Source organism: Labrus mixtus, chromosome 16 (assembly GCF_963584025.1).
Source record: "Labrus mixtus chromosome 16, fLabMix1.1, whole genome shotgun sequence".
In the NCBI taxonomy this organism is placed as follows: Eukaryota; Metazoa; Chordata; class Actinopteri; order Labriformes; family Labridae; genus Labrus; species Labrus mixtus.
In genome coordinates this window covers 8,942,785-8,961,147 of record NC_083627.1, presented here as the reverse complement: position 1 = coordinate 8,961,147, position 18,363 = coordinate 8,942,785, and the positions used below count along the sequence as shown (strand labels likewise).

The window sequence follows — 18,363 nt, the reverse complement described above, 5'->3', positions numbered from 1 at the left end:
GTAGAGAGAGCAGGAAACAGGGAGAGAGAGTGGGTTAGGGAAAGGAGCCACAGGTCAGATCCAAACCCAGGCTGCCCGCCTTAAGGACCAGCCTCCATACATGCGGAGCAACCCAACTGCCCCAGCATTTCACACTATTGGTTTACATGGACCCCTCCTTCTTTTTGTCAACAGGAAGTATGATATCCACCGAGTGTGACAGCATTAGTAAAAGAAGTTCTTTATGTTATCCTACAGTAGGTGAGTCATGAAAGAATCAGGCCGGAAACAAAACAGTCATTTCATTGTTTACTTTCAACTTCATGTTCAAAAAGTTTCGCATTATTTTAACAATTAAAATGTGCTAAAGCACAGCGTTCTAAACTTCTAAAAGCCGCTTTCGGACAAATACAGAACATTTCAATGAGCATAAAAAAAGAAACCTGTATATGTATAATAAAAAGTGTAAAACACCTACACATTAGAAATCATTGACGACACCATTAATGCAAATAAAAGGAAACAGGAAATGTACAAAAGTCTGAGGGAAAACAGAGGGAGAAGGAGTGTGTTGGGAGTGTGATCAAAGGTTGCTTTAATCGAACATGTCGTCATCGTCGATGTTGGCATGCTCGTGGTCGGACTCCACAAAGTATTTCACCTCCTTCTTGGCTCGGCCGGCACGGGACGAAGTGTTCATCACACTCAGGCTGTCGTCGTCTTCAAAATCGGAGGGAGCTTTCTGCGGTTTCTACACAGAAACAAAATAAAACACTTTAGTAAAGATACCATGTAGCTCATTAATGTAGTTGCCTGAGATCTGTAAAGCTGCATTTAACACATACAGACACATACATTTTGACAGAGTCAGAGGAAGATGTCAGACACTAATATAAATAAATACTTCAACACTGATACACTAAAGGCGCACTCACACTAGCAAAGATGTCCCGTACCATACTTAAACAGGACTGCCTGCACTCACACTGCTCCAGGACTAACCGGGCCTGAGCACGGTTACCTCTTGTACATTACGTCATAATACAGCACATGCATGACTTTACGTAATTATGAAGCGTGCTTAGTTTACAAAACAGGCGGACTTGAGAGAGAGGGGGTCACACATCAGAGAAAAACAGACCATGACATCTACTTTGTGGCTTATTTTGAGTCATGTTAGTCAGATACAGCCAGAACACTCCGGATTTCTTGATACTGAAGGCTGTCAACGCTCTGTACCCTGTGCTTGTGCTAGTGCATGAACTATACCGTGCCGAAGCACATCTCTTAAAAGCGTGCCAAGGACCAAGGAAGTGCACCGAGCTTGTGCATGGATCGGAGCGCTCACACTAGTCAAATGCCTAGTTTGAGTGCGCCCCTATTTACAATCTATATCTCCGCATGAAACAAAGAGGCTTGGACTGAGCCACACAATAATAGACTGAGGATGTTAGATTTATTTCATTGTTTTTTTTAAGATATGATGATGATGTTGTGATGTTAGTTTTAGTTTGCACATCGCTGCCGGAACGGATACGCTGGCTCTTGAAGGACTTTTCCTTATTTCTGCATGTTAGGGTTGCAGCAGCAACGGTATCAGTAAGTTGTAACTCACAACATTATTAATGTCTTTGAGCTTCTAGTGACTTTAAGTAGTAACTGTGATGCTTTAAGCCGGCCTTTTACAAAACTGAGAAAGCTACATCCCACTTTGAAATGTGGTTCACTGAACACTAGGGGTGTAAAGGTACACGTACTCGGACTGGACCGTTTTGGTACAGGGCTTTCGGTCAGGCGGACCGATCCGAGTACAGGCGGAACAGAAGGGCTTTAATCTGTGTTCCCACACGGACCACAAAGCGGAAGCACACCTCAGGGTGGAGGAAGGCTGCGTCCCGCTGGTATGGGACACAGCTTTTACTTAGTGACTTGTAAAAAAAAAAAGTTCAAACATAAACTGTGCAAACTGTGCAGATTACTAGTTCCTCGAGCCCTGTCGGGAAAATGTACCGAACCGAAGCTTCAAAACTGAGAACCGTACCGAACCGAAATTTTTGTGAACCATTACACCCCTACTGAACACAAATACTCTTAGTCAGACGGACCTTGATCTAAGAAACAGTCCTTTGAAATGCTGGTCTTCTTCTGGCTGTGTTTAGTCTTATTCCTTCCCGAGGTTGTACGGCTCCTTTACAGACCCTTTTGTGTAAGAGAGGGTTTCTTTTCAGTACGAGATATAACAGCTTTCTTTCAGCTCCTTTTCTCAAAAAAACTAGGCAATGGAACATGTGCTTCAAAGGATTTGTTCCTACAGACGTACTGCACACTACAGCTTGTTTCATTAAGGTGCAAAGCAGAAGATGTAACTTAACATTGATTATATGCACCGATGCTCCTGTAAATGTTTACTTTTCTGACCAGATTCTGGAAAATACGCATTTCATGGACACCATCTAAAGTTTTTAATCGGTTCTCAACGTTGCTGGCATAATATCAAAACTTTTTTCCCCTCCAGGAAGTTTTGGGAGACCTTCACAATTGGACTGCGACTTATATACTGGTGTGTCTTCTAATCCAGATTTGATGGTTAGTTCCTGTTAAACGTCTTCCCCATCACTGTTTCAGTAGCATCTTTTATACATTCTACACGTCACACAGCAGCGCTTCATCCTCACAACTCACTCTGGCCGCTGATCTTGGAGTTTTCTTCATTGGACTGAATTCCTCTTCAGAACCGGAGCCCTTCCTCTTCCTCCCCCGACCTTTACCTGCACAAAGACCACCAGAACAAACTTGACCAAACCCGTCACCACCAGGAGGAATGTGAATGTGCTTTATTTCATCGTTTTTTGTTGCATACCTTTAAGAGCTGGTGATGGCTTCTTGGACCCGGTGTCAGAGTCGGAGTCCCAGATGGACTTATCTGGTTTCTTCGCTTTTGGTGCTGGTGATTTCTTGGGTTTGGGGGTTGTAACAGAGGTTTTCTTAGCTGATGCTGTTCACACAAAAACACACAAACATTATAAACAACACGTAAACCTCAGCACTTTGCTGCATGTCAATCTCTCACTCTCTCCACCCAACATCTCCTGTCTCTCTTCAGCTGTCTTTCCAATAAAGACAAAAATAGCCCCAAAAATATTTTCTAAAAAAAACCATCTTATATCACAACTGAAAGGTCTATCTCTGTCGGAGGTCCTTTCTGTAATTGTGTCACACAAATAATTAAAGTTAAAGTCTACCTGTGGCAAGAACTAGCACTTACAGCACTTGCATCACTTTAAGCATTTCCCTCAGCGGGTTAAGTAACAGACATTACAGCTTGTTAGCAACTGCCAGCTGCAGGAGCAATTCCAACACAAGTGCTTTGTAGTGTTAGCTATGATCTCCTATTAGGGCTCCCTCTGGTGAACACTGGGAGTCATTACCTTTCATTTCTGGCGTTAGTTTGCTGAAAGAGGAATAAGTGGAAAAGATGCCCCGGTCCTCCTCGCTCTCTGACTTCGATCCATCTGTAAGTCAAGCACAGGTCAAAGTTCAGCTGCAGCACGTCCTGAGCATGTAGAGTAGATACATATCTGACTGTTACGGTAAAGCAAATCATTCCCTGTGTGTTTAGTTCTCACCCTGCTGGCTCACTTTAAGAATCAAGCATTTCTATTGTGCAGAAAAGACATACAGGTGCATTCTCTTTCTCCACATTTTGACTTTGTTTGGTGCTTACTTTTTTTTTGCATGAATGTGTCAAACAAACTGATGGAGCTAATTAAGCTTAGCTAGCTCCAAAATACACCTCTAGTCTGCAGTGCAAGATGAGGAGAGGACAATAGCACACCACTGTTTTTATGATAGTTATTTGTAGCTGTTATTTATATTATCCTAATAATAGAAAAACTCTGTGTTGTTCTTAGCTCCATGCTAAAGCTAAATAGCATCACAGTGACATCTTATCGAGGCTGCTTCGAGTGATATTACACGTTCTGTGATTTTGAGATCAGTTTTCTTCCATTATGAGCCACATTGAAACAATAGTTTCTTTTAATAGACTTCTGTGCAGATCTTTGTAGACATCTTTGTTGTTATTCCACATATTTACAATACTGTCTAAATACTACATTACAGCATTCATGTCTTATTTTTTGACACATCTGCTGTTAAGACTATGCTACCTCCCGCAATCTAATGGTTCATGGTACAATTTTGAAGATGTTGTGATTACTTTCCCACCCCATATCCCACACCTTTATTCAATGTTCTTCAACTTCAATTTTCAATTAATATTCATTTACAGCTCCAGCAAACAGGAAATGTGTGATTCTACTTATTATTTTTGCGTTGTGTGTGACTTTGTGTACGGTCAGGCTTTTAAAAAAAAAAAATGTAAATAGATCTCAGGGTGCATTCCCACCTAAGCTGTTTGGCACGTTTGAAATGAACTCTGGTGCCCTCTGTCGGATAGTTCGTTTGGTTTGGGATGTTGTGAACGCTCAAATGAACCCTGGTGCGGACCGAAGAACAGTTATCAAAGCCAGAGAAATCCGTAATTTTATAGTTGTAAAGTTGTGTTGTTGTGGCGGTCTCCATGACAGATACAAATGTTTATGGTTGCTATGGAAACACACAATGTTACGTCAAAAACCGCTGCATAAGGAAGCGTGAGCTGCTGCTGAAAGCTGCCGTACTGTTGCTGTATGTGCTGCTGTGATAAAAACGTCATGTAGATCATACTTTGATACATTAGCTTGTCGGTAAACATGTTCTCTTCCTCAGGTCGGTTTCGCCCCGGTCGTCATGACTACGGTTATCTTGGACTTGGTTTTATTGCACGTTCATGTCTCTTATGAAGACAAAGAGAGCAGAGGATGTGACACTGTTATTTGCGACGTTTGTGCAATGACAGTTTGCAGGAAAAACAAGAAATCACCCAAAATTAAGTGCCTAAGGCTTTTATCTTTGTTGCCGTGGTATCAAAGCAGGTATCAGTAGTGTTTGATACAACACAAGTAGAATTCAAAGTGTACATTTTGGAATCGTGACGACCCTATATAATATTAAGGTTAATATATATCGGTCTAGGACTGGACAGCCGTACAGAAATAACTTGTATTTCACAATTTTCTGGTAAAAACAACAAATGTAGTTCAGTGTCGCCCTGAAAATGACAGAAAACTTCTAAAGTTTAAGAATTTGAATCATTACGCAGACAAGATGATCACATCACCGAACTCTACACTACAGGTTAGAAACCATGGACGGGTGTGACGACCACCAACACTGATCTGTACTCACCGCTGTCATTGCTCTTTTCAGAGAAGGTCGATTTGGTCGAGAAGAAGCTGGTTGTCTCTTTCTTTTGAGCTGCAGGTGTGGACCTTCAGAGAAGCAGAAACAACTTATGTTCATCGTCATTTTCTTTTTATTCCGGGGCGTTTTTTTTGCCTTTATTTGACTTCAAACAGGTGAGAGGTGACATGAAATGACGGGGACAGAGACGAGGCATGCAACAAAGGATGACATGGTGGTATCATGGTGAGTTTGTTAGACTCGGTGCACAAAGACGCTGCAGAGTGTCAGTAAATTTAGCTTTAATCTAACACAAACAAACATTGTATCTCCACAGGGTCAGATGAGCTCCTGCTGTTTGAATCTTACGTGGTCTTTTGTTTGGAGGGAGAGAAGCAGTCTTCATCATCGTCGTCGTCGTCGTTGTTGAAGCTCTCCTTCGTCGCAGAGGAAGTGAAGTCGTCTTTGAAAGACCTCACAGGAGAAGAAGGCACATAGTCCTCCCCGTTCTCCTCTTCGTCTGCCTCCTCCTCCGAGAAGTCAAACGTGTATTTGGGTTTGGAAGCTGACAGAGAAGAGCAGACTGTGTCAAACCACATTATTCTGATTGCTGTGGATTTCTCTTGTACAATAATTATGAGTGTTGCGGCTGGGTTGCATCAGCCTGCGCCCTCAGACGCCTGAAGCCGACAGAGAATAATCAGACCGGGGAAACGCAGACACAGTTCACAAGTTATTTTTGGCCTCGGGCTGCTTCGAGTGGAGTGAAATGAAATGCTACAAGTCGATGTGTAACCAGCTGCCTGGCGCTCGCCGTGCTGCATAATCAAAGAATTTGTACGCGTCGAAACTGAGACTGAAAGATACATAAATGATGTTGTAACAGTTTAACGAGATACAACAAGAGAATTATAATATCAAATGAGTGCTTTATTAAAACTTCAAACTCTTTGTGGGCTCAGCTCTTGATTAGTTTCAGTGAATGTATCCCAGCCGACTCCTCAAAGGGAAGAGTTTTCTTTTTTTTTAAATTACATATCCAAATGTAAATTGGAGTCATGATCGCTGAGGCAACCTTTATTAGAAAAGAAATGTTTTTGGTGGTGCCGGATAGCCTGGTGGTTATGTTGCACGCCCCCTGTATAGAGGCTATAGTCCTCATCATGGCGACCGTGGGTTCAAATCTGACCTCAGCCCTTTGCTGCATGTCGTCCCCCCACTCTCTCCTCCCTGCATTTCCTGTCTTTCTTCAGTTGTTAAATGGTTATTAGACATTATTAGCAGACACCGCTTCCTTAATGTTTCTGCACAAAAGTTATCTAAAAAACTTTTCTAACTAAATCCTTACTTTCTAAAACCATTTTCACAAAATATTTAAATCATTAATTCATCATTTCAGGAGGACTGCTCCGGAGACTCTCCTGGCTTTGCCGCTCCTCAAAGCGGGAGACCAAGTTTAGCCTTCATTGTGCTTGACATATCCTTCCTTCTCTATAAATATCAAAATATGCAGTGTGCTTAAAAAAAACAAGCAGACTTTACTTTTTAATCAAACAAGGCGGAAATAGTGTGGAGGACGTGTTGGCTACAACTGCAGCGATTTCAAGTGAGGGTGAGATTGATGTGTTTTCATGTTCATTAGATTACTCTTCACCCCGTGTACACACAATACTTGTTTGTATTCTCTGTTAAATGAGGCTTTTATGACAGGAGGAAAAATACCAGATCTCATTACCCTACAAGATTTAGACGTTTCTAAAGGTTTTTTTTTTTTGGTTTTTTTTTTACCCGATTGCCTCTTGGAGATGATCTCTCGGGGGATGACGACGGGATCAGCCTCCTCCAGCTCGCTGTCTGACTTGGACTCGTCTTCAGACCAGGGGTTTCTCTTCTTCACCTTCTTTGCAGAAGAAGAACCTTTGGGTCCTGGAGGTTTTCTGACTCTGGGAGTTCCTGCAACACAGTAAACAAGATTACCAAGATTTTCCTTTTTTTTGTAGACGGTCGGTTTTCTCACTAAACTCGGAGGAGCTCAGGGTTGTTCAATAATGGATTACAGTTTTCTCACAGTGCTGCAAAGCTTCAAAGAGACCCGTGGATAAAACTGCTTTCAAATCAGTCCAGCACAGTTTTCCTCGCAGAGAGAACGCTGTGTCATCTCTTGACAGTGATTGTTGACAAATATCCGTCTGTGCTGATAAATCATTTATCATCTGATACGGAACAGTTCTATCAAATCTTCAACACTGCCTTCAAACTTCTGTCTCAAAAAGTTTGCAACTGGAAGACATTTGACTTTTTGTCCTTTCTGGATTTTTAAAGGGGGATTCTGTGGCATTCGCCTGTTTGGACTCGAGTATCTGATCTGACAACATTACAGTGTGTAAGTATTTTACACAGGTCTGCCATTAGTATTGTAACAAAGAAAGTCCTTTTTATATGTAAAACTGTTTGTGTGCTGTCTTGTGAAGTGCTCTTTCATGTGTCCTGTCGTTGTAACATTTGTTTTATGTTTTTTGTAATCACATATTATCACCCGTTTCTATTTCAGTCCTGCTCAGAACAGGCTGTTTCTGTGTCTGTAGCTTTAAATGTAAATGAGCTGTGTTAGACCACTCCCCCTCTCCTGAAGGGCTTGGGTGACTTGGACTTTCTTGCACCATGCCCTATTGTTTACGGTGAGAAGGCAGACTAAACACCTAGCTGTGGGAGTCAACCCCCTGGGGCTTGTAGCCAAGCTAGGGACACGTAGTCGTGTTAAGGAAACATGGTGAAGTGTATTTTGCATGATATGTGACCTTAAAAACTAAAGATGAAATAGCTATTGTGCTAACTGCGGCATACTAACAGAGACCGATATCCCTTGTATGATGGTTGATATGCATTATTCTAACTAAATTATTCACTACACATTTAACTCCTTAGATAGAGAGACTTTCGTTGGTTGAAGAGAAAGACTTTGCCTTTTAGGTTCCACTAATGAAACAAGAACTCGACATTGCAGGAGTCGCTGGTCGACTGCAGTCTCGATTAGTTTGTTGCTATTGCTGACAGATCCTGACATTTTAAAATCAACATTTTCAGGTAGCAGATATGCATATACACACTATTCAATGAGAGTTTTAAATACAGCAATATGGCGGTGGAAAAGAAAGGTCAACCGCAAAGTTAAAATGCAAGTCAAATGGTTAAAGCCCTGGCTGAAGCTGTCTGCTTGAGCAATTCAAACCGCTTGATACCAAAATGTAAACGTAGCATTGACTGTAAAAAAAATAACAGAATTCTTAAAATGTCTACTTTTACTTACTTTACTACATTTGGACAGAAATGCTAGCTGCTTAATCTTTTAAAACTTCCAGGTAAAAAAGGAAATGAATATTAGTTCGAGTTGAGTACTGACCAGGTTCTTTCTTCTCCTTCCTCACACGTGTAGCTTTTGGCTTGACCACAGGGATTTCTGCCGGCGCTCCTTCACCGCCCAAACCAATGACATCATCATCGAACTCTAACTTCACTGCAGCGTCTGCAGCGTCGCTCTGATACAAAAACACAACTTTTAATAACCCTGGATTTTCTGGCGTCTGTCTTCTTCAACAAACATTACACGGATAGTTCTCACCTTTTTCTTTCTTGACAGTTTCTTAGCTGCGTCAGATTTGATCGCCTGAGTCGGGGGCTCCACCCTGCGACCAAACGGTGAGGGCTGGGTCTCCTCCAGGTTCAGCTTCTTCGCTTTAGGTTTGCCCACCTTCCCTTTCACCAGTTTGACGGCCTTTCCTAAAACCTGGTCCTCTCGCTCCTGGGCCTCCAGTTTCTAAAAAACATGGCAAATGTTAAGAAGCTATTTTTTAAGACCATAAATATACAAAACTCTCTTAACTATAAGAAGATCTGAAATAGAGGCGGAGGGACAAACAGAGTTAAAAATCTTGAAATAACCTTCACACTTATAGCTCACAGCACAGATCAGTCACACGCGGCAGTACTCTCAGCATCTCTTTAGATCAAAAAATATGTTTTCATTGAAGAATCTGGTTCAATCATTTCAACATTTTTCTGAAGACATTTCAAGTTTTATTCAGGCAGAGTGAGATCATCGCCTGTTTGCACCTTGAAACCTTGTACTATGAAACATTGAAGCAGTGATTGTTGCATCAGACGACAGTATATACTGTACCTAAATAAATAAATATTTAATTTCAGAGACAGGCTTTTTCGCTTTGAGATGAAGAGTTTAATACCACTACAGGTTACAACCTCATGCCGTTCCTTTAACATTTTTAAACCCTTAAGTACTTGTAACAATTTAACGGGTTAGATAAAACACCTGTTTTGTTTAGGACATGTTTATGTGCTTGAAGTTCTATGTTAAGATGATGAAGTACTTATAAGATTGAAACCAACCTCCACCAGAAAATTGATGAACTTTTACAAGAATAAAAATTTACTCTTTTGTAAATTAGCACAGAAGTAATTGAACACTGTTCAGTGAATGAAAAACCTTTCTCAGCAGGGAGTGGTGAATATGACATTTGTTGCTCCAATGCTTCAAAAACCACACTGTCAGGTGTTCTGAACTTTCTACATCATCTTCAGTACTGATTAACTTTCACAGTGCACGAAGGAAAAAAAAAAAAAAAAAGAGTGAACAACTTACCTCCAGCTCCTCGACGAACACTGCCAAGTCTTCCTTCCACAGATCCTCTGGACTTTTTCTTTGCAGCTCTTGAAGCTCTCCTCTCTGCACACAAACACACATTCACTTTGTTAATCAACTTGTTGGCTTCACAAGGTCAGACAATGTATTTGAACTCTGGTCCTGAGATCACACTCCACTGAGTTTGAGTGTGATCATTAATAAATGTAATCACTTCAATAAAAAGTCCTGGCGTGACAGATTATGTCTAACATCAGGTGACCTTGAGAGTTAATTGATTAATTGGAATTCATCCCCCCCCAAATGTATGTGTTTATGTCCTGGTTTAAAAGAAGCTACTCCTCGACGTCACATACAGAAAATGACCGGTACTTCTTTGAAAGTCTTGATTGTCTTTGATTGGACCCCCTGTTTGTCTCTATCCTTCTTCCTGAATCTCCCTCTATCCCATTCTTCAAGCCCAGTGCAGATTCAGCAGACGGCTGTTAATCATGAGTCTGGTTTTGCTCAAGGTTTCTGCCTCTTAAACGGACGTTTTTCCTCTCCTCTGTAACTTTGCTAAATGTTGCTAAGTGCTCATGATGGATTAACGTTGGGTCTTTGTAATATAGCAAAGAGTAAGGTCTTTTACCTGCTTTTTGTGAAGTGTCTTGAGGTAACATTTTTTATGATTTGGCGCTATATAAAGATTGATTGATTGCTGTGAGAAACAAACTAAGTGTTTCTTTTTCTGAATAACAGCTTTTGCATGGAGAGAAAGGCGTATTACTCTCACTGTGTTTGATCACAGACTTTATCGAACAGTGAGCACTTAAAGGCTACATGCACTCCTCAGAACTCCAGGGTTGCTTTTGTGTCTGCTTCTTTTTGTCATGTTGTTGAGACTTCCCTGTGTTCAAGGGGTCCAGTATTTCTTAACTTTAAAGTTTATTTTACACACACAGAGATCGCATAGAACTACTTTAAACTGTGTTTTTATGAAGTGTCACTTTATGTCTGTGAAAAAAAAGTTTCACCTTATGACTTTTTTTACCCTGACTATCCCCAGAAATTAAATCGCAAATGTCTTTTTTTTTTTAAAAACAAACTACATGATAAACAGCAGAATAGTCCAGTTCTCTTTTCATAAAAACACAAGCTTACCTGCTTCATCGAGGTGTAATTAGTGAGATTGAAAGAAATAAAAATGTATGATCAATAATACCTTTCCGTCCCTCTGTTTGAGCAGTTCGTCCACCCTCTCTTTAGTCAGGCACCACAGAGGCATGTTGAGGATGTAGTTGAAGTTGGGTCCTGATGAGGAGCCGGAGTCGATCGAGCTGTCACTGTCATCAGCGTCGCGGAAATCTTCTTCCTGAGACTGTCAGAGATAAACAGGAAACACTGCAATGATTAATGTGTAATGTATTAATGTACATCTACTCTATGATGTAAGTCGCTTTGGATAAAAGCGTCTGTTAAGTGAATTGTAACATTGTAATGTGTAAGAACAGCACCCTCTAGTGTTTGATATTAATATGACTAAGGGAAAAGCTTTTCTTTGGGAAAAGCATTATCTAATGTTTTCATCTGGTTGTGTCATTGTTGCATAAATGTGTGTGTGCAGATGTATTCCAAAGCCGTTGTACCAGTACCTTCTCCTGAGACTTGGACCAGGCAGCAACTGGATCAGACTCGAAACCCTTTGTGACCAGCATACGGATCAGCTCACGCTTGGATTTGTTTTCTGTAAGCACAAAGAAATATGGTTTACAAATGGAAACATAATAAATTAATCACATTAAATTGACATTTTCCTTGTTTTTACCGATTGAGATTTTCCCTTCGATCTTCTCCAGTACAAAGCGGGCCTGGTTGGACAGTTTGGAGGCCTCGGCTCCCAGGCTGCCCAGCGACCAGTCCTTCCTCAGTTTGTAGTAGTGCAGACGGAGCTCGAAGAACTCCTTGAGGATGTCCTGGACTGAATCGTACCTCTTCAGACAACCCATGTGGTCAAACAGCACCTGAGGAGTACGTGGTTTAAAATCAGTTAATCGCAAACTAAAAAAAACTTATTCAGGAATTCATTTAAAAACATGGCCAATTTTTTGTATAAATTTTAAAGTCTAAATGAGTAACAGGTTCAGAAAAGTTTTAGGATTTAATACGTTGACCGCTTCAAGCAGGCAGCAGCAAAATGGGCTGCAGTGGCTGCAGAGTTACGCTTGGCAGGCTCAGATTAGAAAAAAAAATATAGAAACACAGGCTAACTTTTAAAGAAGATTAGGTAAACTCCTGGGGCACTGGTGGACTAGAGGCGAATATCCTTGAAGATTCAAGTTTGACCTGCAGCTTTTTAATGAGAGAAACCCATGAAATCAGTGTTTACCATGGAGTTGCAGGTCAGGCTGGACTGCAGCTTGAAGACTTTGTGGAGTCCAGCTGCCTCGGCCTGCACCAGTTTCTCTTCAGACATGCGCACCACAAACTTGACTGTGGTGTCGGTGTGGTACTCCTTATAATCGTTGATTAGAGCTGGTGTTTTGTCAGTGCCCTGCAGCATGGGCTCCAGCACAGACTCTTTATAAGACTGAAAAAAAAAACCAGGGAAGAAACATGGATTATTTACAATGATAGAAAGACAATTAGGAGAAAATAATTGACTGGATACTTCAAATAAATAGGCCGAGTCTTACCTGTGTCCATGTCCGAACAGGAAGCTCTGTGATCTCGATGGTGTTCCTGTCGATGACTGACACCTCTCCACTCACCAGAAACTGGTTCTGACCCAGTTCATGGAGCAACCCTTTGAAGCCTTTGTAGCTAGGAAGCTGTTTCAAACGAAAATACACACAAGATGGATCTCAGAGAACAGTCAAAATTTCTACCAAAAAGGGAAAAAAATCTAATCTAAATAATTTGTCTACATGTTCAGTCAAAGCAACATGCCATGAAGTGAACCAATCAGGAAAGCTAATCTGTGATTTTACACAAGTTTTAACACAGTATGTCAACTCTGTCCGCCAGGGGTCTCTCAATCTCAAAGTTTATTTTTCCTGCTCTTAAGACTCAGGCTGTTTACCATTGGCAGGGGGTCCTGGTGGTTAAGCAGGCGGTTGATGTTGTTGACGATCTCTCGGGTGTCGTAGTTGGGGATCTTACACGCCCATCCTGTGCCGATGCCCTCGGCTCCGTTCACCAGCACCATTGGGATGATGGGAATGTACCACTCGGGCTCCACCTTCTGGTTGTCGTCAAACAGGAACTTGAGCAGGTTTGAATCCACCGCAGGGAACAAGAGCTTGGCGAGAGGACTGTGGGAAATGAGACCAATATTATTAAACTTTTGTAATCAAAAGATATCTCTTAATATAATACTTCTGTTTCTGTTAATGGGTGTTTTACCTGAGCATAGTGAAGATGTAACGAGGGCTGGCAGCGTCTTTGCCACCGTTGATGCGAGTACCAAACTGACCCAGAGGCTGCAGGACGTTCACGTTGTTACTGCCCACAAAGTTCTGAGCCAAGTTCACGATGGTTTGCATGAGAGCTGTCTGCAAGACAAATGGGAAATTGCTGCTTATTTATAGTGTGGATGATGCATAGAAATCTCAACCAATCTTTGAAGTCAGTGATCCAACTCTACCTCTCCGTGATGGTATGCAGACATCTCTGCCACTGAACCGGCCAGCTGTGCTACCTTCACTTCCCTCTTGTCATTCCTCTTCATGCAGGTGAAAATCACCTTCCTCTGGCCCGGCTTCAAACCTGCAGAAGAAACACAGCACATGGTTTTGAATATTCTTCTGCACTTCGACTTAAGGTAAGGAATAACACCCAGAAATCATTACACACACACACACACACACACACACACACACACACACACACACACCAAATAAATACATAAAAAAATCACAAAGAGAAGGTGAGATGTGAAAAATCTTGGCATTCTGGTAAACATAATTTAAGTTTGGAGCAGCACATCTTATTGAGGATTTTAATTCATACTAACCGTCAACCAGGGAGGGGATGGATCGCTCGTTGTCAGAGTTGGAGAACAGAATCAGCTCTTTGTTAATGAAGTCGTTGTAGGACAGATGCCTGGCCTGAGTCCCGTACAGATATTGCTGGAAAAAAAACACAATAAAAAAAATGATGCACAGACTTTAATCAGTGCTAAAATGTGTCATCAGAGAGGTTAAAGATGAGTTTCAGGAAAGGATTAATCCTCCTAAAAGATCAACAAACTGGTATAGAATATACAACAATTCGTCATTTAGGTAAATCTTTAACAACACACTAAGAAAACCACAAAGCTTATCCAGCTCCACTTCATCACAGAGTCTGTAAAGCTGGAACCACAGAACTACCACAAACGGAGCAGCACATAAACACATCTAGACTCTCTTTCCTCCATCACTGCCTCGCACAACTTTGAGAAAAGCCACAAACCTCTGGCAGGCCGTGCATCCTCCTCTGGCGTCTGTCCTCCATGAAGTTGGTCAGCCACTCCTTCCTGTCGTCCGTCTTTTTCTTACTGAAGGCCTGAAGCAAAGAAAAACACAAACCTAAGAGCTCAGCAACACTTACTGCAAGAATAAGAATTAACGTATCATTTGCATGATTAGGGGCGTGGCCTGGTTGATTGACAGGTGGGCGTGTTGTAGCCGTTTGCTAGAGGCTTTAAGCTGGCTTTAGCTAAACATCTTGATTGATAGAAAGTTGGGTTTGAAATTTCCAATATGGTCACCGCCATCGTTGGGCTTCAAAACATCGCTTCAGAAATCAATGGGTGACGTCACTGAAACTATGACCATGTGTTAAACGCTCTATGATTAGCCCCTGTACATTTTTAAGAAATGCAAGAGAATAACTGTGCCACAGATCTAACTTTTCAAGGGTTACAAAGGTCAGAAAGGAGCTACTGAATTTAGAAATATCTCGACCTAGGTAGACAAATGTCCAGCGTTTGAAGAAAATCATGAGAAATGTGCTTAAGTTCTTGCGCCATCGTGTTATCATAGCGTGAGGCGGCTATAGTGTGTAACTGAAATGTCGTCAGATGTGGGAGAAATTCAGATTTTCTTCCAGCCTGAGGTGGGCATTAGGACGCTGTATTGAATTGTTAAACAGCATTACACTGGCAAGTATTTCTCACTACTCATTACTCACCAGAGTGATGGCGGCGTCGTCCTCTGCTCCGCCGTATCGGAATGTGATGCGATGCTTCTCCATGTCAGCAAAGTATTCCTTTGCCTCTTTGCTTGTACTTGTACCCAAACCTGGAGCAAAGATTTAGCATCCATAATCAAATACGTACTCAGAAACAAACTCCCAGGTTTTCATTTGGACAGTTTGAATTTGTATATGTAAAAACTTGAGGAGCAAACCTTTGTAGTACTTTATATGCCATGTTTTATAATTCTCTGTCTGTTTCTTCCACTCATCGAACTCTGGGATGCTGTAGAAGGCCATCTCCTGCTTGTTCTTGTTAACCTAGCGATAACAATCAAAGAGGATATGTTTTACAATTCTACAATTCATTTAGCAGCACGTGCATCAGAGAGGAAGTACAAGACAAGAAAGGATCTGGAAAAGAGGAAACAACGTCAGTAAGTGCAAATGATCAGCTTTGAGTCTGATTGAACAAAAAGGTGCTGACAGGAAGTACAAAGAGGCGGAGCACAACATCGACGGCTGTTCTTGAGAGCTCTAATCAGTATAGGAGCCATCTTAAAATCGTTGTTATCAAACAACCATTGTCATCATCATCATTAAGGTCGTACAGTAGGTATTCATGACAGAGCTGGGTCTCCATTGTTGTTTGTGGTGAGTTTTTAGCACCTGCTACATCGAGATTGAGTTAAAGCAGCGTATCCAAGCTACTCCATCATTACGCCTTTGTACTTTTAAATTAAACCCAACAACTTTTATCCTACTTTCACAAAATGTTATGCAAAATATCTGATGCTCCGAATCGGAAAATCCACTCGCATGTCCCCTCAGGTTGGCACAACGTGTAAAAAGTTCTCAGACTTGACATCATACGACTCAAAAATACGAGGTATGAAAGTAAATTTGGGGTTTATGGTAAAAAGAAATAAATTAAAATGTGACTTTGTCGATGTGGTAATAACGCTCAGTTACTTTCCTGCAGGTCAGCTCTGAGGAATAAAATGAAACACATCATCTTTGTCACTTTTTGACCTCCTCTCGTCCGCAGTTTAGAGGTTCCTCATTTTCATATCCGACAATCATGTCTATTTGCATATTACAGATCTTAGTGCAGCTTCATTGTGAGCAGTAACTGTAAAATCGAGAGTCTCTTTCTTACTTTGACGATAGGTGTGATGAACTCCTCCAGGAATGTGTGCTTCAGCAGGGACGGCCAGTTGTGGTGGAAGAAGTTGATGAGCAGACCTTTGATATGGGAGCCATCTTGATCCTGGGGATAAGAGAAGAATGTTAGAACTGCTGTTTTTACTGTGAGCGTGAAGCTGTGCGAGTGTCCGCGAGAAAAGTCACCTGATCGGTCATGATCATGATCTTGCCGTAACGCAGGCTCCTCAGGGACTCTGGGTCTTCGTAGCTCTTCTTGTACTGAAGGCCCACGATTTTGATGATGTTGTTGATTTCGGCGTTTTCCATGATCTATTGAGAGAGGGGAAAAAAGTCAAGTCAAATGTTAGCAGAAAATAAAGTAATATTATGAAAACTAATTTAGAATCAGAATCAGTCGCAGATTACAGCTTATTTTAATAATAATAAAAATAAATTAGACTTTTATAGCGCTTTTCTAAATACTCAAAGACGCTTAACGTCTCTTGAAAAGGAATAACAACAAAACAAAACGATGAAACATTACAATGAAGAAATAAAAGAAGAAGGATGAGAGTTGAGATTGTTAGTGGTTGTAGGCGATGTTGAAGAGGTGAGTTTATGGGGATTTCTTGAAGGAAGTGAGTGAGGGGGAGTCTCTGAAGTTTTTTGGGAGTGAGTTCCAGAGGGTGGGAGCGGTAGTCGAGAATGGACACACGTCCACATAACCCCCGATGTCACCTGACAGGTCATGCGATACAAAACCGGGAACAATATACAATATACGCTATGCAAAAAAAAAAATCAGGTACCTGAAGCTATGCATAAACACTTGTGTGTATATGTGTGTTCCCGGTTTTGTAACACATGACCTGTCAGGTGACCTCAGAGGTTGTATAGATGTGGAGGTGTGTCCATTCACTTGTTCATTACTGATGAAGGGCGAGGGCCCGCAACGGTACATGGGATTTTTCCTTTAAATTCAATTTAATTGGAGCAGCTTCTGGTGTAGCTTCTGTGTTGTTTCTCCATTTAGAGACAGCACATTGGATAGAGCTGGAAAGCAGGGATACAGAAAGAGAGAGTGGGGAACGACTTGCAGGAAAATAGCCACAGGCTGGATTCGAACCCTTGCCGCCCGCCCGCCCACCCGGAGGACCACAGCCTCCACGCTTGGGTGAACGCACCAACCACCAAGATCCCCGCACCCCCATCCAGGTATACTTCTGTGGCAGAAATGTCCCAGTTATCCGGTCTCCTACCTGTTTGTGTGTTGCTTCTCGCACATTTAGGATCTTTCCTCTCAGTGGAAACACTCCGTAGCGATCGCGCCCGATGACTCCCAGTCCAGAGACGGCCAGAGACTTGGCCGAGTCTCCCTCAGTGAGGATCAGTGTGCATTCAGACGAGTGTTTGCCACCTAGGACATGAATACGGATGAAAAAATACATCAATAGATTACAACTGGTGAACATAATACTCGGGAAGCAGTTTCAACATTAAAGGGGACATATTATGAAAAATCCACTTCTACAGTGTTTTTGAATATATATTTGGGTAACCTGAGTGTCTACTGACCCACAAAATGTAAAATAAACTCATCCAGTCCTTTGGTGGTAGTCTGCATAAATCTTACAACACAGAGAAAAATGCTCCGTTTCAAATGTGCTCCCCTTGTGATGTCACAGTGGGATTCTGGTAAAAAAAAAAAAAATCCCCTCCCCTGGTATCTCCACCCATGGACTCCACCCCCAGCCTAGAGGAAAACTTTTGCGCAGGTCCACCATATTTATTCTCGCTACAGAGGAGTGATGTCTACTGGGAAAACTCAGGGGGGGCTCATTGCATTTAAAGAGACACACACACCAAAACAGAGCGTTCTGAGAGAGCTGGTTTATACAGGGTCACAAACCTCCTCTGGCGCTTGATTCATGTTATATTTTGACCAAAGCACAGCACAGATGTTTCATTTAGACCACAGGGGACTGTTTGAAAAAGGTGGAAAAGAGGGATATGTCCTCTATAAAAAGAGACCGCCTTCACTCTTCAGTTGAGGATAATTAAGTTTTGATGTAGTTCAATCCCCAACAGTGTGAATCACCTTTTCAGTAATCACACAATGTGTCACTGTCCCTCTCTCTTTA

General features: G+C 41.7%; 1 protein-coding gene across 1 annotated transcript in view; it reads right to left on the bottom strand.

Annotated features, from left to right (window-relative positions):
- Window positions 1-275: 275 nt before the first annotated feature.
- The window catches only part of top2b (DNA topoisomerase II beta), a 29,330-nt gene continuing 11,242 nt past the window's right edge, over window positions 276-18,363 (bottom strand). Inside the window, exons 12-36 of the mRNA XM_061059158.1 lie at window positions 17,482-17,639; window positions 16,427-16,552; window positions 16,236-16,346; window positions 15,292-15,397; window positions 15,074-15,183; window positions 14,354-14,446; window positions 13,914-14,028; window positions 13,545-13,666; window positions 13,304-13,452; window positions 12,981-13,212; window positions 12,595-12,729; window positions 12,288-12,488; window positions 11,727-11,922; window positions 11,554-11,645; window positions 11,124-11,279; window positions 9,920-10,003; window positions 8,882-9,076; window positions 8,663-8,798; window positions 7,051-7,215; window positions 5,632-5,827; window positions 5,269-5,351; window positions 3,408-3,491; window positions 2,840-2,974; window positions 2,662-2,747; window positions 276-730 (exon numbers count right to left, since the gene is read on the bottom strand). Coding sequence (XP_060915141.1) covers window positions 575-730; window positions 2,662-2,747; window positions 2,840-2,974; window positions 3,408-3,491; window positions 5,269-5,351; window positions 5,632-5,827; window positions 7,051-7,215; window positions 8,663-8,798; window positions 8,882-9,076; window positions 9,920-10,003; window positions 11,124-11,279; window positions 11,554-11,645; window positions 11,727-11,922; window positions 12,288-12,488; window positions 12,595-12,729; window positions 12,981-13,212; window positions 13,304-13,452; window positions 13,545-13,666; window positions 13,914-14,028; window positions 14,354-14,446; window positions 15,074-15,183; window positions 15,292-15,397; window positions 16,236-16,346; window positions 16,427-16,552; window positions 17,482-17,639 — 3,422 coding nt within the window. The 3' untranslated portion in view covers window positions 276-574. The remainder of the gene's footprint in view (window positions 731-2,661; window positions 2,748-2,839; window positions 2,975-3,407; window positions 3,492-5,268; window positions 5,352-5,631; window positions 5,828-7,050; window positions 7,216-8,662; window positions 8,799-8,881; window positions 9,077-9,919; window positions 10,004-11,123; window positions 11,280-11,553; window positions 11,646-11,726; window positions 11,923-12,287; window positions 12,489-12,594; window positions 12,730-12,980; window positions 13,213-13,303; window positions 13,453-13,544; window positions 13,667-13,913; window positions 14,029-14,353; window positions 14,447-15,073; window positions 15,184-15,291; window positions 15,398-16,235; window positions 16,347-16,426; window positions 16,553-17,481; window positions 17,640-18,363) is intronic.